General features: G+C 37.0%; 1 protein-coding gene across 8 annotated transcripts in view; it reads right to left on the bottom strand.

Moving 5' to 3' along the window:
• The window catches only part of LOC134538684 (uncharacterized), a 248,037-nt gene that overhangs the window by 151,558 nt on the left and 69,949 nt on the right, over window positions 1–26,530 (bottom strand). For all 8 annotated transcript variants that reach the window (XM_063380103.1, XM_063380110.1, XM_063380102.1 and 5 more), the window contains one exon: window positions 23,044–23,188. In XM_063380103.1, coding sequence (XP_063236173.1) covers window positions 23,044–23,188 — 145 coding nt within the window. The remainder of the gene's footprint in view (window positions 1–23,043; window positions 23,189–26,530) is intronic.

Raw genomic sequence — 26,530 nt, 5'->3', positions numbered from 1 at the left:
CAGTCTAGGTGATGGCAAACTGATTCATGACATTTCCCCCTCAAATTAATATCACTGGGGAATTTCCGTGACTTTTCCAGGATTTCAAGTGAATTCTCTGACCTTCCATGACCAATTCCAACTTCCCTGACTTTTCTAATGATTTCCCAGAATGTGGACACTCTGGATATTTAGAATGTTATCTTCCCTCTGGAAAAACGCACCGAAAAAAAAACTCTGTTTCACGACTGTTACAAATAATTTTCAGTTATTATAGCCCTGAAAATGTTATGCTGGTGAAAAGAATATAGTATGAAACATAACTCGTTAGTAATTTTTTTTCTTTGTGATAAAATGTGGGTATAGCGTTCACCGCGTGCGAGTATCGCAAAAAAGCGGACAAACATTTCGGGGCACGCTGAAAAAAATTTTTTTAGTGTTTGATTTGGCAACTTGGAGCGGTAGTGAAATATGACTACGCGTAAACTAACGGCGGTTCGCGAGAACACGCTACTATGTTTAACGCCGTGTTAAACCTTCAGCAGCTGTGTGTATTTCTGGCACGAGCCTTCCAGGTACCTACACGTATAAACGTATCGCCGTGTTTTGACGCGCTGCGCTATTAACCTGCGGGTTAACAGCGTGACTGGAACAGAAATATTCATGCAAAATAACATGTAAATGAACATTTGTGCATTTACTTTAAAAACAACAATATCACTACAAAAATAGTGCGTTAGTATTTTTACCCGGCCATTCATGCTTTGTGTTGTCCCAATACCTCCAATAGTTAACAGTTATTTTCAAATCGTTCCCTTGATGGATTTACACCGTTAACTGCATCACATTAATGATTATAATAAAACAAAATAAAGTATAACTATTTAATATTCGCTTATATTTTTCATGGTTGCTAATAACTACGCTTGAATGAAACGTTGATGATCCAATTCCCATTTTAAAAAAATACTATTATCTCGTAAGGAAAAAAAACGTATTCCATACACGCAAAATTTATCCATGGTAATGTGTAGGGGGTAGGCAATTTTCGCGAAAAAAAAATCTGACCTCCTATTGGACTGCAAAAAGCTATACCCGTTTCAGCAGTTTCTTCCCTGTGATTGGCGGCCGTCTGCGAGAGACGTCGTTGCCTTGTTTGACTGAGCCACTCCGGGCGCGTTTGCTTCCGCAATGAATCACTGTGTTGGTGTGGTAACAATCGACATGTACCTGAAAGAAACTCACCCAATCACTAAACACAGACGATGCTACAGTGATTTTAACTTTCATCTCGTCTCGGAATCTTTTCGCGAAATATGCATGCCCCTAGTAATGTGTAGGGACCGGAAAAATTCGCGGGTTCAATGCCCTGTAGGCTTAACTCCATAGTTATACGTACACTCGGTCAAATGCCACCCACTCATTGGCTGCTGTCTTGTGAGACGTCCCAACGTAGCAGCCTGTGATTCGATAAAGCTTTGGTTTGGTGTTTCTAATTGGCCCAGAGTCATCCAGGTGAGTTGCGAGCCAATAGCAGAGGCAGCACTGAGGTATAACTATTTGTATTTTAGCCTCTCGCGAAATGAATTCGCGATTTTTTCCGGTCTCTAGTAATGTGTAGAGACCTGCAAAATTCGCGGATTAATTTCGTCATATGCTACAATTCAAATAATTATACCTTAGCGCTGCTTCTACCACTGGTTCACTGTTAATCTGGAGTAATGAGGGCCAATTAGTAGAGACCTGCAAAATTCGCGGTTTCGATGGCCTTCAGGAGAGACTGCACATACCCCTGTACACTCGGGCAAATAACGCAAGTTCATTGGCTGCCGACTTGTAAGTCGTCTCAGCTGGTTTGTCTGTGATTCGATCCTTCTTTGGTTGAGGGTTTATAACTGGTTGAGATTCGTCCAGATGAACAGTAAGCCAATAGCAAAATTATCTAAGAGGTATATGTGTTTGAATTCTAACCTATCACCGAATAAATCCGCGAATTTTGCAGGTCTCTACCAATTAGAGACCCTCACTCAAAGAAGTGTCGAATCACAGACACTCAGTCAAGACGACTCACAAATCAGCAGCCAATGAACAGGTGGCATTTGCCCGAGTGTGTAGAGTGTAGTAGAGTCTATCCTGGAGGTAATTTAACCCGCGAATTTTGCAGGTCTGTAGTAATGTGTTGTACGAAGTTACGATATCTCTCTTGTAGTATCGGCAACTGGTTCCCTAAAGAACACGAGTTATGTTCTCCTGTGTACTCTGGCACCGAGACGTGACGGAACAGTCTCCGACGTGTGCGGAGCGAGAGAGTTGTCACGTCTGGACCCCGGATGCTGCGCGGGCCGCCAAGACGTGACTCACGGGGCATTAACAGCGACTGCGCCAAAGCTCGAGCAACAGCAACCAAACCCACATGCATCTCATCTCAGTTTCGAAAAGGTAGACAACTACTACTACCATCAGCCCGGCAAACCAACACACGGTGTGTTCGTACACGAACACTGACAATCACAATGATTTGTTCACAAGCACTGTTGAACAGAAGGATAAGCACGCCATCGGCGATTCTTTCGAGAACTTTCAAGTTTTCGGATAAAAAACAAGGACTAACAACTTAAAAAAAAATTGGTTGTCTGCAAAGTCGGTTTACGGACGATAGTTTAACGTCACAACGTCATAACAAAACATTGATGAAATGATTGCATAATTTTATGAATAAAATTGAATCATTTTTATTTTAATAATTATAGAATAAATACTTGAAATTATACTAGTAATCAGATTTTTAAAATGCAAGAATAATTTACCTTTATTACAGAAATTGTTGTTGTAATAAGCAATGAAAACCACATTAACTTTTCACTTCACTTTATAAACAGTCGACGAAACAGTTCACGTGTAGATGACTTGTAATTAATTTTAAAAACTGGCGTTTAGCTATAAAGTTTAAATATACTTATGAACAAGTTTTCATATGAATAAACTGTGATCAAATATCTATCATCAATTATATGAATCGCCATAATTTTTTAGTCAATTGTAACATAACCTATTATTACTGCACTCGCCGACAGCGTAACGGAACACAGCGTAACGAACACAGCGTAACGGAACAATGAGCGTAAAGGGACACAGCGAAACGGAACAATGAGCGTAACTGGACACAGCGCAACGGAACTATGAGCGTAACGGGACACAGCGCAACGGAACAATGAGCGTAACGGGACACAGCGCAACGGAACAATGAGCGTAACGGGACACAGCACAACGGAACAATGTGCGTAACGGGACACAGCGTAACGGAACAATGTGCGTAACGGGACACTTTTTCGTGCGTGCAGCCGGCGTTCATCGATTTATTAGACGTCGCGTTAAAAAGATTATATACGTAAGCAGTATTTTTTTTTAAAATGGCACTGTAATATTAATATAAAATTACAGATATTTGTAAATTTGTAGATTTACATGGCACAAACTGTATCACTAAAAATTCACGTTCGCAGTTAAACTGGCTTCGGATTATTACGTGGGCATTTATGTTTTATGTTCACCCAGTACCTCCAATAGTTATTCGTAAACCGTTCCATGAATATCTCTCCAGCATTAACTGTGCACATTAATAAGGGCAGTAATACAAAATAAATTCAAATTATTGAATATTTGATTACCTATATGTTCCATGGTTTAAAACAGTTATGCTTGAATGAAACTTCAATTAAAAAATATAAAATTATGCGCCGATTTTCGTCAGAAATATGCAGTATTATATCGAAAAAAATTATTTCATTTTTCACAAGAATAACCATAGCCATGTCTTGGACAAAGTCACATTAATTTTTACTGTAGTAATACAAACTATTCGTTGACAACTGGTTTCCAAAGATATCCTGGCATTTTTTTTCCTGTGTACAGACCTGCGATGGACAACTGTTAAGCTACGGCCACACAGGGCTCTATGCTCGCTATGTTTGCGATGTTCGCTACGAGAGTAAAATACAGCCAGCTGCATCTCAGGTGTCACTGGCCACACAAGGCTGTGGTCGCTGTGTTGGCGACATCGCCAGGTGTTTGGTTCTGAGCTATTTTTGACGTGACAACGTCTAATAAATCGATGAACGCCGGCTGCACGCACGAAAAAGTGTCCCGTTACGCACATTGTTCCGTTACGCTGTCGGCGAGTGCAGTAATAATAGGTTATGTTACAATTGACTAAAAAATTATAGTGATTCATATAATTGATGACAGATATTTGATTACAGTTTATTTATATGAAAACTTGTTCATAATTATATTTAAACTTTATGGCTAAACGCCAGTTTATAAAATTAATTACAAGTCATCTACACGTGAACTGTTTCGTCGACTGTTTATAAAGTGAAGTGAAAAGTTAAATGTGGTTTTCATTGCTTATTACAACAACAATTTCGGCAATAAAGGTTAATTATTCTTGCATTTTAAAAATCTGATTACTAGTATAATTTCAAGTATTTATTCTTTTATCATTAAAAAAATCATTAAATTTTATTCATAAAAGTATGCAATCATTTCATCAATGTTTTGTTGATGACGTTGTCACGTTAAACTATCGTCCGTAAACCGACTTTACAGACAACCAATATTTTTTTCTAAAACGTCACTGACTTCGCGCATGCGCAGATAAACAAAAAAAACACCCGTTTTCGCGCGGAATTTTGCTGTAATTCTGCGTTTGCCTTTCATTAAGTTTAATTTCTCTCAGTATTGTGCTTCAAATAGTTAGGTCGACGGAAAAGTTTATTAAAAATTATGAAAATATCCATGTATATGGTATTAATCGATGGAAGAATATAGAAAGGCAGGATATGCAGGACAATGCCTGGGGTTTGATTCCAAGGGAATTATATCAAACTCAGTTGAATTTATCCTGGAATAATTCTTCAATTTGGTTTCGTCCTCACTAGTAACTGCTTCTTCAAATGGAATTATTCCAATTCTTTTGTTTTTGACGTGACGTCTAATAAATCGATAAACGCCGGCTGCACGCACGAAAAAGTATCCCGTTACGCACATTGTCCCGTTGCGCTGTGTCCCGTTAAGCTCATTGTACGCTTGCGCCGCATCTCTCTCTCTCTCTCTTCCACCCGATTGGAACAACCATCGATTTGACTTTTTCTAGGTACATTAAACTTGAAACACTCCCATTCGTTTCCTACTTTTCCTATCATCGGCCCATCCTTAACAGAATAACACAGATTGGAAGAAGTTAAATATCAAACATGTATAAAAGTTAAAGTTAAAATAATCTCTTAATAATCTCTTCGTTAAAGTAATAAACATATTTGAATAAATGAGTGCAAATAAAAGTAAATTTATCAATTAAATTGTAGATTTCATTTCACTCCTCCTTTGTATGCATACAAAATATTGATAATTCAATAAAAAATGATTCAATTTTATTCATAAAAGTATGCAATCATTTCATCAATGTTTTGTAATGACGTTGTCACGTTAAACTATCGTCCGTAAACCGACTTTACAGACAACCAATTTTTCAAATAAAATTCATGAACACATTTTTTTCTTTTTTACGTCCACATAACTGTGAGAGCCAGCAGAATGTCATCATCGTCGGAATCATCGCTCTAATCCCACGGCATGCGTCCCTCCGACATCGCGAACTGGACTGTCCCTGTCTGGCCACCTCGTCGCCTGAGAATTGAAGTGTTCTATGTCCATTGAAGTCGGAACTGAGATATAAGCATTTGAAAGTTCAAATAACTATGAATAGCATGACATAGAACAAAATAATATTGGTCTTAAATTAAGAACAAACATTTTTGTGTACGTAGACGTGTGTGGATATAGTGCAAATGAATACTAATTTTAATTTCGTGCCCATAGCATAAAAAACTTAAAAAAAGTGGACATAGAACACTCCAATACTCAGGCGGCGACCTGGCGCAGCGAACATAGCAAACGTAGCGTAGCCTCAGCTTTGCATACATCAAGTACGAAGAGGTCAACCACGGCGACAGAAGATACGCACGACAGTCCCAAGATGTTCCGAGCATCGAGGCAACCGCTAGCGTCGCCCACTGAAGGCGATTTCATCCATTCCCGTGACGAGGAAAAAATATATCTGAGATTCAAAATAGCTCGCGCCCTCGTGAAGGACGTAAGTGGACAGAAATAACCGATTCAAAACCCCGGGTCGAGGAAGTCGTGGGGTCGGGAGTCATCTCTGAGCCCGCCACCTCTGATGACCTTATACGCGGCCATCCGGAAACAAAGAGTGAGACACACCCCGGTCTCAAATTTCGGGCCGCGCGGACGATTGGGGAGTTGCGAGCAGTACAGAACACCACCCAGTTTTAACACGAACATGCTAAAAATTAAAAATAAAATAACACTTAAGGGAGCCATCTGGTCGTGGTGTATGTGTGTCAGTGAGGCGGGATGATAAGCGCGACGCTCGCTGCTGCTTCTAGCGCGGTGTCTCCTCTGAACCGGCGCGCAGTCTTCTCGTCGTCACAGGATAACTGTGACATTTGAGCGGTGACCGTTACATTATATGGCCGAGAAATGAAGATAAGGGTGTACCGCAAGTCCTTTCGGTTGTTTTACGCCTAAAAATTACTCCGAAAAAACGCCTTTTGGCCATTTTTCACTCTTCTAAAAACACAGTTTAAAAACTTAATCAGAAATCAAAATTACTTTTCGGCCCTCGGGGAGTTCTTAAATGCTTTTCTGATATATTGATTAGTTTTAAAATCGCGTCTTTTTTTCCCCTCTGAAGCTCTGCGTACCGTGTGTGTGTGACCAGGCAGATGACGCCCCTAAAACTCCATTTTAAATGATTTTTTACACCTTCAAAATTCAGCACTTTAAAACTAGAGGGACAGACCTGCCGTTCCGGACCACCTCGAAGAATGCTCGAGGCGGGATGAAACGGGGACGGAATGAATCTGTGTGGCGGACGGGAGAACCCCGAGAAAACCCACAGGCCGACGGCAAATGTTTCCGGGTTCGACCGCAATCGCCGGGAAATCGAATTCCGGTCGCCTTGGTGGGAGGCGAGTGTTCTGACCACTCTACGAATCAATTATTACTAAATTATATTACAGCTAAATTTTAAATTTCTCACCAGCTCTAAAAAATTGTAGGATTACAAAATTTTTACAAAAAAAAATCGAACTTATTTGAAAGGTTATGTGCTGTCCGGAGTATATTATTTTTGATATCACTATATTTTTTTTAGTTTTTTTTTTTGGGGGGGGGGGGGTTATACAAAGGGTGACCCCTTCTCTCCCCTCCCTCGCCAACAACCCATGAAATCTGATACTGTTTCTCGTAAATGACGAAAGCTTAATCGCTCCGGGGGCTAGTCTGGATCCCTAGCAGTATTGCCAACAATTGCACATACAATTCGGGTACGCACACCTCTACATTCACCGCATTAAGCGTGAACGTTGCTTGCCACAATCACGGCGCAGATAGCAGCACGAAAGAGACCGAAGTTTTCAACTACCCATTAGAAACGGCTGCGATAAAAGCGAAATAAGACTTCAAAAAATCCTAAATCCCGGCTATGGACCTGATTTCCGACAAGGAATTTTATTATAATACTGTCCACATCTTGTTAAAATTCATTAAACACGTTAGATTTTATAATTCTATGGAGTTACTAGAATATTAACCCGAAACATTAAATTACATATTATAACTAAGTATATGTTTTTAATATTTAATTTTTATTTGAAAAAACTTTAATCAGTTTGTAAATACTTCCTACAAACAAACCTCAACCTTACCGAGCTTATTCAAAATTATATTACATAATTATTACAAACTCTTTAAAATACGTTTTTTTCCAATGATGTTTTTGAATTTAACCGCATACACTGCTACCGCGTTATGAAAACTTTGAAAGGAGACACTGGATTATCAACAGTGAAATGCCAGTTTTCTTACGTATTTTTTTTAAATCTTGTATGTCCCCCAATGTTTACGAAAGTGACTATGTACGTGTTCGTATTGCTACACGTGGGTTCGCCATATTGACGACTTCGGAACCGCTCATTCGTCTTCCGTTCCTTTCAAGAAGTTACTACAAAATGCCGTATACCGATGGCTAGAATGTTTGCACATAAAAAAAAAAAAGTTTGCATGCAAGATGTGTAAAGACGTACAATGTAACTTTAAAAATCAGCTTGTTCGATAGTATAACCGACGAAATCCACGTAGCAAAGAGCACCTCGCGCAAGTTCCCGATATTTAAAAGAGTAATTTTTAGACGCCACTGACTTAATCCAACCTAACTTTTATTTTAGCCTCGATCAACTATATGAGCGAAAACACACAATCCCGAAGAAGAAAAAGAAAAAAAAAAGGCTATTTATTTCCCCGTGAATTTTTATTTTACGACAGCGCGAACACGCGCATTATTCGGGCGACTAGACTCGGTGTAAGTGAATCTTAAAGGCTTCCCCCCCCCCCCATCTCTTTAACAAAACCAGCAACGCCGACAGCCGCTTATCTGCGCAGGCGCGAAGAAGCCAGAAGCTAGGCTATCGCAACGGCTAGCCCCCTCCCCCCCCCCCCTTTCCCGCCCTTCACCCGGCACCAAAACTACACAGGGAAGACTGCCAAATTCCGGGTTCGTCAGCACACACAGGGCGCCGCGTGGCAGCCGACTCAAGGCTCCAGGCCGTGAACGGTGGGGGTTCATGGTTTTCTGGGACGGGGAGGGGGTGAATAGGATGAGCAAGGGGGAGGGGGGAGAGAGCAGGATGATTATTTTGCAACGCCGCCAGCGCGGAGCCTCGGGTCTGCGAACATCGTCGGTGGCACAGATTTTTCCTCTCTCATCCCACACGATGGCCGGTCCCAACCTGCCTTTTCCTCAAACGACGGAATAAGAGCGGATACAAACAAATGAATAACAACAACAGTATCGTTAAGAACACTAAGGTCACGTGATCAATGTTCGCAGGCTGCTTTCAACGGCCATTGTCTGAAGTAGCTCGGCTTACGTGTCGTGGCCGTGTCCCTTGGCGAATAATTCACCGACGCTTCGATCTGCATTGCAGTCGCCATCATCAGGGAGCGGTTACCTACCTACCTGTAGGTATTCGCCAAGGACGCGGCTACAACCCAGAAGCCGAGCTACTTCACTGGGCCACGTGCACCACTGCGTATGTCCCCCGCAAGGGTGGGGCTGGGTGGACCCCTGGGTCCAGGGCCCACTTAAAAAAAATGACTACACTCTTAATTACGAAAAAAAAAAGTATGGTAACTTTGTTTTAAAAAAACTCAATAAGTTGCTCGGGATTTCAATGCCTAAATATTATTCTGAAAACAGGCCTTTTAACCATTTACGCTCTTCTAAAAATACATTTTAGAAACTAAATACAGAAACGGAACTATTCATTAATTCTCAGAGTGTTCTTAAACGTGTGAAATAAATGTACATACTCGCTGTGGTTATTTTAAAGTAAAATAATTATATAAATAAAGCTCAGTTTGGACTTATAAAATAGTAACCATAATTTTACCCTGTATTTTCAGGTTAAATATCATTTCAAAAAGAGTGTAGATAAGAAATAACCATGCAATTATAATGTAGCACGTGACTGTAAAATTGGGAGGGGGGCGTCTCCGATCCTGGGTCCAGGGCCCGTAATCGAACGTTGGGGCCATGTCACTGCGCAAGATCGAGACCGCCATGTTTTCGAATATCCTACCGATTCACAACCACGCAGACTGCGTCGTGCGAGACGGGAGGGGAATTAATGTAGTATTTTATTTTTCTCATGGATGCATGGCGCAACAGCCAACGTTCGCAGCAGTGCAGGGCCGCGTCTAGGGGGGGTCACAAGGGGCATTTGCCCCGGGCCTCACATTCAAGGGGGCCTCAAATTTTATCAAAAAAATATATCATTATTTAAAGTGAATTCCCATTTTATATCTGGCGTAATAATAACTTGTCTTTAAATTAGATACCTATTTATTTAGTTTTGTAAAGCACGATTTCACAATAAAACCACACTGTGCTGTAACTTGTATGGTTTTATTTATAACTACTGAGTAAGTCACCGACATCGACGCCGGTCCATGAACCTCCTCAAAAACTAGAACCATGTGATTGTGATGGTAAGTTGGCTTTGACTTTACCACTTTCAAGCTCTGATAAAGTTAAAGAAAACACAGAAGTAACTAAAATAGATAATTGTAATCTCATTAACACAACTCCAGAAATTCCCATAACTTCTAGAAACTGTGCTAGGACTGAAAGAAGTGTAGAGTTTGATAGTGCAGTGTTAATATAAGAAATCCAGCAAGATCCTGCGGCATGGCCTGGTAATATCACTGACGAAATGATTAGTTATTGTGTTGATAAGGGGCCGGACTTTTTTTTTTAGTAATAACGATGGAGACTACACAGCTTCTGCTAGGCAATATCCAAAATGTATTCGTAAACTAACATCATCTGCATTTGTGAGAGTTCTTGAAAATGGAGAGCGACAGGAGAGAAAATGGTTATTGTACTCTAAATGTACGGGAAATGTGTTTTGCTTTGCGTGAAAACTTTTAAGTAATTGTAAACTATCAAAATTTGTAAATGGCTTTTCTAATTGGAAGAAAACAGAAGAAAAATTGAGGGAGCATGAAAACAGTATTGAACACAAAGCATATTCTTTAAAATGGGTTTCAAGAAAAAATAAGAAAATGTCAATTTCATCACATTTAGATGCACAAGTGACTGAGACAAATTACTGGAAGAATGTTCTCGTTAGAGTAGTGGCAGTTGTAAAATTTTTGTGCAGTCATGGTCTTCCTTTTCGTGGTGATAATCAGATGCTTGGATCAAATCGTAATGGTAATTACCTAGGAATTTGATCCTTTTTTACAGGAACATTTAAGGATACATGGGAACAAAGTAAAAGGTCATGTATCGTATCTTTCTTTTGATATATGTGAAGAATTCATTGAGCTAATGGGAAACGAAGTTCGGAAACACATGCTAAATGAGATTAGACAGGCCAAATATTATTCACTGATAGTTGATTCTACACCTGATGTTTCCCATACAGATCAGTTATCTTTTGTATTTAGATACTGCCTTAAAGGTAAAATTTTGGAAAGGTTTTTGTGTTTAATTCCAATTTACAGCCACAGAGGAAGAAATTTAAGTGAAGTTGTAACCTGTATTCTAAAAGACAACACCATTGATATCCAGGATTGCCGAGGTCAGAGCTATGATAAGTAGCCAACATGTCAGGAAAATATGAGGGCCTACAAGCGCACATTAAATCAATAAACAGCTCTGTGCTGTATGTTCCATGTGCAGCACATTCAGTAAACTTAGTAGGAAAAAGCAGCGTTGGTGAATGTATTCATGCAACAAAACTGTTTCTGTTTTTAGAAAATCTGTACTCATTTTTCGCTGCTTCCACTCACAGGTGGTCAGTTCTTGAAGGAGTTATTTCGGAAAGCACAGGAAATAGCGGAAAGCCAAAAATCACTGTCAAGAGCTTGTCGGAAACAAGGTGGTCATGCAGAGAAGATGTATTGAAAACTCTCGTCATTCATTATGATGAGATTTTCTGTGCATTTAATGATATGTTCAACGACAAAAATTAAACGCAAGTCACAAGGATGGAAGTGAACTCCCTCATGAAGAAAATGCAATATTTAGAATTTGCTTTTATGGCCGTATTTTGGTACGACATTATGGAAATATTCGGTGCAGTAACCAAGCATCTACAGAAGCCTGGACTCGATGTCATAACTGGTCATCAACTGATGAATTCTTTGAAAGATTTTGTTTCCGATTTGCGAAATGATTTTGATGAAATTGAAGTTAAAGCAACACAACTAAGCAACCATGTGTTACAAACTTTTGTAGATAGGTACTAGATCTTCCAAAAATAAAAAGTTTTTGGATGGAAAAGACGAACTTTCAACTGTTGTAACATCCCGCGAGAATTTCAGAATTTCCACATTTCTATGCATTGCTGATATGCTCCGCATGAACTGGAGAAGAGAGCTGCTTCCTACAAAGATATTGCCTCAACATGTGGGTTTCTTTGTAACTTAACTACAGCAAGTGAAGATGAACTCAAATCTAGTGCTACCAAGTTGGTCAGAAAATACAGAAAGGATCTGCAGCCTGTTATTATAAATGAATTATTACACTTATCACCATTTCTCAGAGAGCAACAAGTTGAAGACAGTGTTACATCATTCACTCCACAAAAAGTTTTGCAGCACTTATATAACAGTGATATAATTGATGTTTTTCCAAATGTAGCAATAGCACTTCGCTTGTATTTGACACTACCAATCACAAACTGTGAAAGTGAAAGATCAATTTCAAAACTGTCAGTTCTGAAGAATCAATTCCGATCTACCAAGTCACAAAAGAGATTAAACTCGTTAGCGGTGATTTATACAGAACATGATCTTGTGAACAGCATTTCATTTGATGGACTCATTTACTTGTTTGCTGCTAAAAAGGCAAGGAAGAAGTTTATTGCAAAGTGAGTTAATAAATATGTAATTTTGATTGGTCGGGACCTGCAACTCATAAAATTGTGTAAATATTTGAGAACGATTTAAGACTTTCGTAAATGGGGGTGGGTGTTGGCTATGAAATATTACTCCATTTCAACTAAAAAATTTGTTGTTATACATTATTTTATTTTCCCTGCATAAATATGTTTCATATTTCTGCGTATAGAGGCTGCATTTCATTATGGTACTTCTAGTCCTTTTTTATGATAGTTATTACATACATACATGTCAATGCAAATATGAGTTTTTCATAACTGAAAATTATTATTACAATAAAAAAAGGGAGGGGGGGCCTCGGAAAATTGTTGCCCCAGGCCTCGCATTCTCATAAAACGGCCCTGCAGCAGTGGGTGGCATTCTGGTGGGAGTTGGGTAACTGTTTACATTTATATATTGAATATAGTTGCAATAAAACTGTCGAGATGCTGCATAGCTTATGTAATTACAGCTTTAAAGATAAATCACTTTAATTATATAAACATTATGAGAAAAGGGCTAGAAAAGTAACAAAAAAAATTTTTTTATCTTCCTTAAATATGTGTTTATTTATCATTGTGACATGCTTACAAATGAGAGGTTGTCTTCAAATGTAAAAGGCAAAAAATATTTGTATTAGACTACTTTACTAAAACGTAACTAATGTGTATGTATTGTTACGAGTATAATGTTGGAGAATTGGGTTCGTAAGGGATAGCCCAATTAAGTTTTATCACAGTTTTATTAATTAATAATATTTACATTACTAATAAATAACTGTACTTAAAAACAGTCTGATCACTGGTCGCTTGCGTTTAAAAAATGTTTATTCGCAAGTCACAGTTCCGCACTCCTCACTGGAGCTAGGCTCAACAGTGGTTCGCCCCAACATAATATTATCAGTATCTGTCTCTCAGAAATTCTTTTTATGTGGGTAAAAAACAAAGCAGTTCATAATTATAAACATAAACTTCAATCAAAAATTTCCCTGCAAAAATTGTAGGTGTATATCATTTATAGAATTTAGAGAGTGGAAAATATTTATACTTTGTGAGAGCAGTTAAACTATTGTTTGAGTACCAAGCTAGGTGGTAAAAACTATTGAGCAGCAAAATCTCATTTTGGAGCATCCACTTTCAGTTCTTACCTTCAAACTTTGAATTTGTCTATGCAACTTTCAGGAGTAAGTGCTGGAAGCTCCACACAAGTTTTAGATGTGGAATTAATTTGAATTTTTTTATTTGTGAGTTCCAATAGCTTAAAAACAATGTTATAATACGCAAGACTTCATCACGGAAACATTCATGAGCAACCTAAACCATGGAGGAACCAACTTCTTTTTTTTTTTTCAGGTGCACACTTGGTGAGATAACTGGAGGGTTTTGTTTCGTATGGAATACCTTTTAGTTAAATGGGCGCGTCCAAAATTAAAAAAAAAATAACAGCCCTTTAAAATACTATTTAAACGCATTTATAACTTCTTTAAAAGTCATTACCTGATTTTTGGAGTACCTAAGTTTAAAATAATTACATACAGTACTCAATCACTAAAAAAAATGAAGTAAACACATTTTTACGAAAAAAAAAAAAATTAACAAACTTCGAAAGTCAGGTCAGAGGTCTAGAGTAGAATAAATTTTGTTATATATTCATTTTCTTTTTTTTTTGTTAGAGGAGGATTATGGGGCGGAGTAGGGTGATCGGTCCCAACGCACTTTCAAGAAGTGCACAACATTTTGTTCAAACTAGTCTAAATTCAACGTCAAATTTTTTAATAAAATGCACACTGAATTCAAGCTTAGAAATATTATGAATCGAAAAGGTACGAGTGACGTGAACATCTGAAATGTAAAATGCTAGCCAAAGTCACAGGATCCTCAGCACAGTTGGAGATCGGCTGGAGCAACGCCAACTGCCTGCACGCGAGTTGCCAACATGTGCACGGCACAGTTGTCGTTCCGAAATAACATCTTTATCTGATCATCAAGATCACGAACACACACACTCACTGCCAACTTTTCAAAAAAAAAAATACATTTTCATGAAAAATAATATGAGTAGCATATTGTGAATAAGTCCACCACTTTTTAAAACATTTCAATTTTCTAATAATTACAATAATTTGTACTAAATACATTTTTTTGTGTAATTTTAATAACCACGTGATTATCACACACATCAGAGAATTTTGGTTTTGTTACTAGAAGAAAAAAATTGTATACAGCATATGCAGTGATTAATTTATTGTCAGAGCCATTAAAAACAGTCAAGGGTAGGAAAATTTGGAAGAAAAAAACACATAAACCTCAGGAATGATTTACCTACTGACGTCAGCCGGGGCTTCGCCCCGCGAGCCTGATTATCCTCCGTTCCCTTTCCCACCACCTTCCCTACCCGGCATTTGAGTCGTGACGTACGTAGCCGTGTGCGATTCAAACTGCGCGCCACGAACTACAGCAAGAGGGCGCTTAGACGCAGTGCGCCGCACCCCTAAGTATACCAATTAATACTGTAACCTTTTTTCTTTTATTCTTTTGCCCCAGTGTCTTGTTGCAGTGTAATCATGTGTTTCTCCAGTTTAAATAATTACAATTAATTATAAAACTACAGACGTTGCCCGGGCGGACCCGAATAGGCACGGACTTGGACGAGGGTAGGAATGTTTTTATATAAACTCTCAATAACTAAGTAAATATTAACTAACTTTAAATTGCCAGTAATTTTTATATATTGTTTAATGTTAATCTGTAATGTACTTAACTTTCGCCGGGGCACGGAATCACAGAATGTAATAACGGTAATTGTGTTGGCGCGAAGGGCGCCATGTTGCCACCTGCAAACCATGATCTCATCCCAGTCTCCTTCTACAGCCGGCCGAGAGCGGACGTCTCTGTCGACACCTCGAGGACATCACCGTTTAGTCATTGAGTATTAATTCCATAGTTTAATTTATCCGAATCGCTTTCTTTCATCCTCGGGGCCTCTCTCGGTCGGAGAGACTGTTTAAATAATTAATATTAACTCCTCGGAGTTTTTAATATCACCATCGTAATACGTAACGACTTGAGGCGGCCACGTGCGTGGTCCGCCTCTTCACCTAAGCCGATTCGTGCCCCGGGCCTTTTATCAGTTGTACCAGTGAAGGAACGTGTACGGAAATAAATCGTGAGTACAATAAACTAATTAACTGTGTTACGTGTCTTTGTGTTCGGGGGACCACGCGGGACCCCAACCTGGCCGGCGGCGTGTGGGACGCCCTGAGAGCCCACCGCGTGTTAGAAGCGTGCCCGACGCTGAGAGCGGGCTTAGGTAGGGTCGAGAGCGGCGCGTTCACTATCCAGAGGGCCAAATATCTCGCCGCACACGGGCCACGTAACGCCCTGGGTTAGAGTCTCTCGCCGGGTCCACGTGCCCACTCACGTGGTGGCGCCCACTAATTTGCTCCGATAATTCCTCCATAACACCGTACGCCCTCACTACATTTGCGATGCTAAAATGATTTATAGAATGAGTCAGAATTTACCCGAAAAACTTTGTCTTCAGGTTCGTTAGGACAAAATAATTTTAAAACATCTATACAACTTAAGGTTTAAAGTGTTTCCCAAGGCTGGTACACACCTTTTAAGTTGGAGTTGAACAACAATTTTAATGTAAATACAAGAAAACTGCTCAAGTTAGAACAATGAGCATCTGGATCATAAATAAATAAACCAAGTTTTACAACCACCAAAAATTTTGTCACTGCAGCAAAATTATTTCACTGAATTAAATTGAGGTGACACCTTTATTTATTACACACTTTTGTGGCATGATTACATATTCCAATAAAATAATTTTGCTTCAGTGACAAAATTCACAGTGTTTGTAGAACTTAATTTAATTAATCATAATCCAAACGATGAGTGTTCAATCTAAAATACTTCCTCTATACATTAAAAATAATATTTAGCTCAAACTTCTGAGATGTATACCAAACTTGTGAAGTAGGTACTTTGTATCAACGTTTTCAACTTATTATGTCATGATGAACCTGCACATGAAGTTTGTTGGTCGAATTCAGACTCATCCTGTATGTAGTTATCCCTCAGTATTACGAATTATTATTTTTTTTATTCACACCAAGGAAAATTTTTAAAATTTCTCACAAAAACTTTTTAAAGGATTAAAAAATATATTTTTACAATTTCCTTTAATCATTTGCACACCAAATTTGATAGTGTAGATAAGATGTATTCTGAAATACAATTTTCAGTATATAAAATTTTGGTTTACCATTTTGAGAGCTCATAAAATATGCCACAAAAACCTAATAAAAAGGTCTGAAAACACAATTTTTCCTCTTTGATCATTTTATCAAAATTAATCTAATTAGTAATAAAGCTAACTTGTAGAGCTTCTTTATATTTTAGTACTAAATGCTGTTTTACAATACAACAAGCTGTGAATCACTACTTCCAATTTTGTTCATTCAAATTGTAATCTTACAGTGGCCGACACATGCAGCAGAATAACCAACTCATCAAAAATAACTTTCATAATTAGATATTAATCTTTAACTTCTAGAAGCTGCCATTTATTCAACTCTTAAAGATATTTATTACCAATACTAATGTACAAAAAAAAAATTTCTTCATGTCCCGTACACAGAGCCCAGACATCAGACTCTAATGTTGTTCCAGACTCTATAAAAAAAAAAATTATTTCTCAAAATAACTGGCCCTTTGGTGGATTTAGAATACTGTTTTATGAGTATCTGTCCAAAAGGTGATATTTCCACTTCCAAAGATAATAGTCTTTTTAAAAAATAATGCTAATGATGAAACAACCATAATATACACTTGATTCACATCACAGTACTTACAATTGTACCATAAAATATAATGGCTATGTTCCATGTACATTTTATTGTATGTTTCTTTAATTTTCCCTTACTTTTAAAGGATTGAAATAGCAAATTATGAACAAACACTTATTTGTGATGAAAAAATGACAAGTTTAAAATTTTCATTCCAAGTTATGGTTTTTTGTTTTTTTTAATTTTACGAGACAAACCGCAGGCTCACCCCCATGAGTAAACATGTGGAAACCACAAAGCCATAACAACGTACTGACAAGGCAAAATTTCCCCAGAGTCTGGCCAGCCAGTCGACGTATAAACTCAACTTTCCCTCCCTCGTCGCGAGTATTTCTGTCCGCGGGCAGTGCGTCTTGGCTGGGAGCCAGGTGTTCACAACCCCCCTTCCCCCCCTCCCTTCCCTTCCCCCTGGCAAGGGATGCCAACCTGAAGCACGTGCGTGTCTCCCCGCGGGGCTTCCTGTCTCGCGCATACCTCTCGCCGAGGTTACGCCTTCTACCGTCTGGACTAACCTGTTTTATATTCTCCAACATGATGATGAGTGATGCATGTTAAATATAATGTGCATTCACACTAATCTGCTGATAAAATAAAATTGGTAAATAACCACTCTCAACCTTATGATCATGTGAAAACAAAATTAATATCGAAACATCCTACACAATTTCAAAACTAAAAATTAGCTTTCATTTGGTGCTAACAATTGTAAAATTAAAAGAAGTGAAATGAGAAACATTTTTTCTTGAAACAGTATTTCGCTAATCATTTTTTCGTTGCACCGTCATTTTAAAAGCTGTTCGGTTACGAAGTATAAATAAATTGATTGCAACTGTAATTTTATGTATTGGCAGTTTATTTTCAGTGTATCAATATAGATGCGCCCTTAATATTAACCCTAGGCACTACTCAAAGTCCAGGAGTAGCAGAATCATAGGCGTCACCACGGGGTGGTGCGGCTATGCACAGGATCACCATTAGGTCTGACAGGTGTCAGTCATCTCTCCCGCAGTTTACAAATACCATAGAGTGGATATAGAAGTAGAGTGAGGGTCCACATATACCTTTACTACAATATGTGACATAGGCACTGAATAATCAGTATCAACAAGCCATGCCAACTGCAGGAAACATAATTTTTTTGCAGTAACTGTCCCTCAGACGCCCTTTCCTTTCCCTGAACACCATCAACTGTGGCTCAGTTCAGGAATACGCCTCACTCATTCCTAGTGTTCTATGTCCTCGAGAGTATAGCTCACACACTCAAGTGATCAGTTTCAGGGTATAAATACACTTGCAGTAGAGCCTATCAACCACTGGTCACAAGTATACATTGCTTTGCTTCGATAGTAGCAAACACTCTGCTCTGTTGAATGTCTGCATTCCCTAGAGACAGGAAATATCTTTATTTCCCTCCATCTTTTCTTCTCAATCCCTGTATCCATCTCTCCCTCCCATCATCACTCTCTCTCTCTCCATACAACTGTCATATATATATATATATATATATATATATATATATATATATATATATATATATATATACACACACACACACACACACACACACACACATTTATACAAATATATATTATACATGTATACATAGACATAATTACACATACATATATATCCGTATCCCTCCATCCATCATAATATTATATAGCATTTTACTGAACAAATATGAGACTTAAATATTTATGATACTAATTTCTCCAAAACAATTTCCTTTTTGATACATAAATGATGCACCTTTTTCAATATTATTAATTTTTTAATTTTTTTAAAACTTAAGGGGTAGGCACATCATGAAGATAAAAACACCACATAGATAAAATGACAATAAAAAAACGACACACGCACAAATGACACAACATATCCATAAAAGATTCAGGCAGTGACAGCATTTGCTAATATAAAAATAAATAATACTATATTATTGAAGACCAAGTGTATAGTAAGATGACTTACACAGATTGAAAGTAAATTATATTGTTCATCTTCAACTAATTATTCTATTAAAGTTTAAAATTAATACCTATATAAATAAGATCGTTCTTGTGTTGGATGCACAGAGAAGATAAAAGGTGACTTTTAAATTGGTTGACTCTCAAACCAGTATTCATAAGTACATAATTGCATTTGATTTTATAGTTATAAAATTTTTGTACGAAATAAGCATCTAGTTGAAATCTACTAGCTTAATGAAGAGTAAGTGTTGATTATGGAAACTTCTTTATGTTAACTGGTTTAATTATTTTGTTTTGAATACTTTCTATTTTATTACATCTGTTGTATTAATATTATTCTAACTAATAGAGCATTATTCTAATTTGCTTCTAATTAAAGCAAAATAAAATGATAGGAATTATTAGCATAAAAAGTATTTTATTAGGGGCAAGATTCTACAGGAGGAAGAATATAAATAGTCAACATGTTTATGAAAATATAATCTAGAGATTTTAAAGTTGTTTAGATTACAGTACGTAATAATTGACTGGGTGAAGTTTCCTAGTGAAGGTAATATCTTAGTTTTATTTATATTAAGAGTACCTAATCAGATTTCTAGTACACCAATTATTAACTTGAATAATGTCATTTTGGAGTAGAATGCAATCATTTGGTGAAGTAATTTTCATGTAGATTTTAAGATTGTCTGCAAAAACAGCACCTGTTGAGTGATTGAGGACATTGGTAATTTCATTAATAAAGATGTTGAAAAGGAGAGGTGAAAATTTACAACCCTGCACAACACCAGAACTCATAAGAAATTGAGAGCAATTATGATTACTTTATTTAAAGATACATATTGATTTCTATTCTCTAGAAAACTGGAGAACCAATAAATATAATTAACACTTAAACCAACGTTCCTTAACTTTTGGAGTGGTCAAACAACATTTATGTAATGTTGCAAAAAAGTCAAAAAGGTCAGGTAAAATAACTTTAACTATGTCACAGCATTCTATTTCCTGACAAATCAAAAATTCCCTCCATAGAATACAACGTAATTAGGTGTAGTATTGCCAACGTGGTGAAAGTTAAATACAACATAAACAGTGCTGAATTCATATCGTCAGGCACAACACTCAAGATACAATGCAAAGAAAAAATTTTGAAGTAACTGGTGAAGATACTTACCCATTTGTCCAAACCAAGCAGCAAAATCACAAACCACAACATTAAAAATTATTTTTTTTTATGTTATTGTTACTAACAATGAGAAACATTTGTACTTGAAAATTACTTGGTTAAATTTGATTATAGGTATTCCTAGCAGAAATTTTGATCAACATGATAGGGTTAACAAATTATTTAAAGTAAAGCCATTACTGAAATGATAAGTTCGTATAAAACATCACTGTTATTACTATACACTTTAGTTGTAGGTTCAAGGCTTCATATGCTCTTAAAAAATATAATTATAATAAGATTAATATTATTAATAATAATAATAAATCTGAGCCATAATGAATGTTATAAAGCTCTTTCGTGTACCTTAACCGTATAAACAGAAGCAAGATTATATATTGTGAATACAAATAGCAATAAAACCAAAATAATACAAAAACACTGAAATACAAGGCAATAGTACATGTAATGTAAGTAATTTCACTTGAATTGCATAATCTTGTCTATTCATATGTAAATTTAGTTCATGAAACTTAAGTTTAAGCTTTTATTTAAAAATTTTTAAACAATTGTGAACTTTGCAAAAAAATTATTTTGTTTCTAGCTACTTTTTTTTCCAAAGCCTACTGAAAAATTAAAGAAAGAAATAAAAGTCTAAATAGGAAAACCTAATTACTTAACAGTTAAGTAAATAAAAGCAGTCACTATCTTATACCATACAAATACGACTTTAGGCCTTGCAGTAAAATATCACAAGTAAAGACGTAATGATTTTTGGCTCTTTACTTGGCAAAAATGATTTTTATTTTGTGTAAATTTTCACTAACACATATTACTATAGCAATTTCGACAGCAAAAAAAAAAAAACGATGTCGGAAGCAGAAAGAGATTCAAACCAAAACAATAAACTAAATATTTATTCTATTTGATGTGTGTTAGGTACATAGTTCCAATAAATTGTTCTGCTTTAATACATTGCTACATGCTACAGTTTGAATGATTTTGTATGCTTTCTCTTGATACTAGTGACATTATATACATCAGTCATAAAATAAAAATGATACCAACAAAAGCCTCAACTTTTCGTTCACACTGGTTAACACATAAAAACCATACAATCTTAGCTCTATGCACAAATAATGACCACATAAAAAAGCAAACTGCCAAGCTGTGATTTTTTTTTTTTTTTTTTTAAATTCTACATAGCAAAAATTGGTATCACATTAAAAAGGTTCGTCAGGCTTCATGGTCGACATAATAAACACAGATCAGCAAGCTCACGTTTAAGTTAAGACGTGTCATGTTGGTCAAGCACGGGAGGCACATTTCATCAGGTATTTAAAACGTGATAGTTTAATTTGTTAACAACATTTATTTTTAAATAAATATCACATCTGTAATGCAATTGGCAACCACATGTCTGCATCAGCATCTCCACACCATTCTGCATAATAGCAAACGGTGTATCGAAGAATTAAATCCACTGGATTTCGGACTAGCCATCCGTTAAAATTTAAAGCACCAACGTCCGTGTAGGGGGTGGTCTCGTAACTAAGTGGAATGGAACGATGATGGGTGACATTGCATCATGTTCAGAGATGAATTTCAAAGCTGTATCCTTTCACACGACAAAAATGTGTGCATACGGTGTCATCGAGGAGAAAGAGCAAATTTGCCAATTTTTGAAGAGAAACTTCTTTGCTGAGAGGGACTACACTTTCGAGCGTTACGAAAATTCTGATCGCAAGAGGAGAATAGTTAGGTACGTGGTGGGGGAACCAGAAGAGAAGGGTCATAGGTACGTGGTGGGGTAATCAGTAGAGAAAGAGACAGCAGGCGAGAGGTAGAAATATTGCAGCATGCTTTCACACTTTGCAAAATTTCACACTCGCATACTTTCACACTCGCATACTTTCACACTCGCATACTTTCACACTCGCATACTTTCACACTCGCATACTTTCACACTCGCATACTTTCACACTCGCATACTTTCACACTCGCATACTTTCACACTCGCATACTTTCACACTCGCATACTTTCACACTCGCATACTTTCACACTCGCATACTTTCACACTCGCATACTTTCACACTCGCATACTTTCACACTCGCATACTTTCACACTCGCATACTTTCACACTCGCATACTTTCACACTCGCATACTTTCACACTCGCATACTTTCACACTCGCATACTTTCACACTCGCATACTTTCACACTCGCATACTTTCACACTCGCATACTTTCACACTCGCATACTTTCACACTCGCATACTTTCACACTCGCATACTTGTACAATAGCATAATTTAGCACTCCTGTTACTTGCATATATATTTTTGATCTGCGACCTCAGCCAAAGAGAATTATGTTTTCTATTCCTAAAAATATAATAACCCAGAAGTTACAATTTTTCACGTGGGTTCTATGCATGCAATTATTAAAAAAACTAGTACAGTTGACTAATTCCGTAATTTTTCAGGCAGCGCGAAGAAGCATGCAAGAACACGGGCTGGGCAACATCAGCCGGCGGATCGCGACCTACCTTGACTGCTGCTCGGCCACCAGTTCAGGTCGGACTCGCGGATGGTTTTCGTGATCGGAACAAGCAGACCGTGCTTGGGCTCGCACGTGAAGAGGTGCCGGTTGCCCCACGTCCCGTCGATCCCTCCGTACGGCAGTGGATTATCCTGAAACAGAATGTCCTGCTCGACACGACAGAACATCCCGTAATCTGGCACGAATCGAGGCGCTCGCATCTGGATATTTTTGACATGACAACGTCTAATAAATAAATGAACGCCGGCTTCATGCACGAAAAAGTGTCCCGTTACGCACATTGTCCCTTTACGCAGTGTCCCGTTATGCTCATTGTACGCTTGCGCCGCATCTATCTCTCTTCCACTGGATTGGAACCACCATCAATTTGACTTTTTCGAGGCACATTAAACTTGAAACACTCCCATTCGTTTCCTACTTTTCCTATCATCGTCCTATCCTTAATAGAATAACACAGATTGGAAGAAGTTAAATAGCAAACATGTATAAAAGTTATAGTTAAAGTAATAAACATATTTGAATTATTGAGTGCAAATAAAAGTAAATTTATCAATTAAATTGTAGATTTCATTTCACTCCTTTTTTGTATCCATATAAAATAGTGAGAATTCAATAAATATGATTCAATATTATTCATAAAACTATGCAATCATTTCATCAATGTTTTGTTATGACGTCACGTTAAACTATTGTCCGTAAACCGACTTTACAGACAACCAATTTTTTGGGTTGATTCTGGCATCTTCGACGGCCAGGTTGTTCCACTGTACAAAGCGATATCAAAACCATTTTATTGAACAGTTACGCTAATGTCTAGAGCCAATATATTATGGTATTATAAAAAGTTACATCATTAAAAATAATGGATATCGTCTTCATCCTCCTAAAAAAATCAAAACACATTTAATAAGTATATATCAAGCTTATTTACGCTGATCAACTGCTTCAACAATTCATAGTAAAAAATTAAAAATATGTATATAAAACAATAAGTACCATTTATATTGATGAAAGATTAAAAAAAACTAACTAAAGCAATTAATAATGTTCCTTAGTTCTCAAGAAAGTTATAAATATGAAAATAAATATACATCTAAACATTTTTTTTAATGAAATATCTAGAGCCAATTTATATTATAAGTTTCAAATTTCAAAAATTGATTTAATAAATAAATTACACAAAAATATATATTATATATATATATATATATATATATATATATATATATATATATATATATATATATATATACATAAAGTGATTGTGTTATTGGAACTACTAAACCAATGAGAAACTTTTTAAGCAATGGGGGAAAGATATTTTTTGATTCATTATTTTGATTGAAATTTTTTCCGGTGTCAACAATTTTTTTTCAATTTTTTTTTTGTTTCTGTTTATTATTTCAGTGCTATTAATATGAATAAAAAATTCAAACATTAATATACATGGTTAAAAGCCCATTTCTATATTTGTTATTTATTTCCTTGTGATGTTTCTTTGAAGGCCTTTAGCCGTGTCTGTGTGGTAAATGCTGTAGGCTGCTTTTATTTACTTTATTTTGAAAAAACAATCATACATAGAAACTAAATAAATGTTTAAACTTAGTAAATAATATTTATAAATGCATAAAATAAAGATTTATGGAATGGGTTCTATAATCTGATGTAAAATGAGGTAATTGAGGTGAACTTTACTGTATTTTGTGTTTTGCCTTGCATTTCAGTGTCCTGTATGCATGGACTTCCACTTTCATGTTTGGCTGTGTACTGACTTCAATTTCACTGTTCACGGTTTTGTCACTATTCAGCATATGATCTTGCCTCTATTTAAGTGTTTCTTGCCACAGAACAGCTTATTAATACTTATCATTGCATTGCATTCACACTCAGCATCACAAAAATCGCATATCTTCAAAAACAAAAAAAGTTTCAAGCTTAAGTTTCTCCCAGCCAATACATCCAGAGCAAACAGGTTTTCTAATTGTTTCAAGGGACTGGTGGTTTCATCGGGAGGTGCGGATTGGGATGACGAAGCTGCACATCTGAAAGAGGTGATGGCTTTATTGCCTCAACGCCTTTCAACAGTCGGTTCTCCAATGTCGTTGAGCTGCAACAGGAGCTCTACGCAGCTCACAGGTCAACAGTAAGCCTGTATAACGGTTAGAAGAAGGCTGGGAGAACAGTCAGAAGACCTGCTACGGGTCCTAAATTGACGGCTCAGCATCGCAAGGAACGGTTGCAGTTTGCCCGTGAACACGTTGATTTAACTCTCGACGAACGGAGGACCGTACTCTTCTCGGATGAGACGAGTGTGCGTCTATTCTGCAACGAAAGGCAAAGGAGAGTACGCCGAAGGCAAAGTGAACGGTTCGCACAAGCCTGTATTGAGGAGACAGTGGAATATGGAGGTGTCTCATGCATGTTCCGAGGTAGCATGTCCATCGACGGCAAGAGCGAGCTTACTGATGACGTAGCAACAAACGGACCTTTGAAATATAACTTGTGGTTGGACTGTATATATGGAAAGCCATATCCGTTCGATGACAAAGTGAAGAAGTGTGCATTCAAGACATCGGCTGCAGTAATTTACAGTTCTGTCAATGTGAAGCAAACTGTTAAACACGGTATCAAGGATCGCCGACTGCTATTCGATACACCACTGAGATCCTATAAGAGCATGTGGTCTCATACATGGGTTTTGTTGGTGATGGGTTCACATTGACGCACGACAACGCTCGTTCCCACACCGCATTAACCGTAAGGAATTATCTAGAAGAGGTTGGGACCCTTGAGAATTCCAGACCTCAACCCTTTTTTTAAACACTGATAAACCAAAATACATACTATTTAATTATTTTTTAAGTTGATTTAATCAAATTTTAACCTTTCAATAAGATTTTTCAATGGTAATTGTTCTGTATTACGTATCCAAGTTTATCCCTTGACCCTAATAGCATGTTACTTTATATACTAATCATGTGGTACATGATGCTTGCTGTTTTAATTTATTAAGTCCAAAGATACGGACAAAATAGACACGGCTATAGAAATAAAATAAAAATTATTTCAGGTCTTGTGGAAGTATTTACTTTTGTATTCTACTTTAGATAATAATTAATTGGTTAGTCATACATTTTTGTCATATCCAGGTTCCTTTGACCAACTAAATTAAAACAGCAATCATCATTTACCACAGGATAAATATTTACAGGATGGATCATGGCATCAGGATCAAGGGATGAACTTGAAAATGTGATAAGGAACTTTTACCTTTTCAATAGGTGCGATTTTTGTGATGCTGAGTGTATTAAAAATTAATTTTTCTTTGGTTCTCCTGTTAAAAATATATTAACGTTCGACAATCCTGCAAAATCGCTATTCTGGCTTGACACCCAATTAAAGAGCATTTGCACTAGTTATATTGTGGGTACTATTGATGTTTGGATGGAAATTTTTAGAACTACATGATAAAC

Source organism: Bacillus rossius, chromosome 14 (genome assembly GCF_032445375.1).
Source record: "Bacillus rossius redtenbacheri isolate Brsri chromosome 14, Brsri_v3, whole genome shotgun sequence".
In the NCBI taxonomy this organism is placed as follows: Eukaryota; Metazoa; Arthropoda; class Insecta; order Phasmatodea; family Bacillidae; genus Bacillus; species Bacillus rossius.
This window is presented reverse-complemented; position numbering and strand designations above follow the sequence as displayed.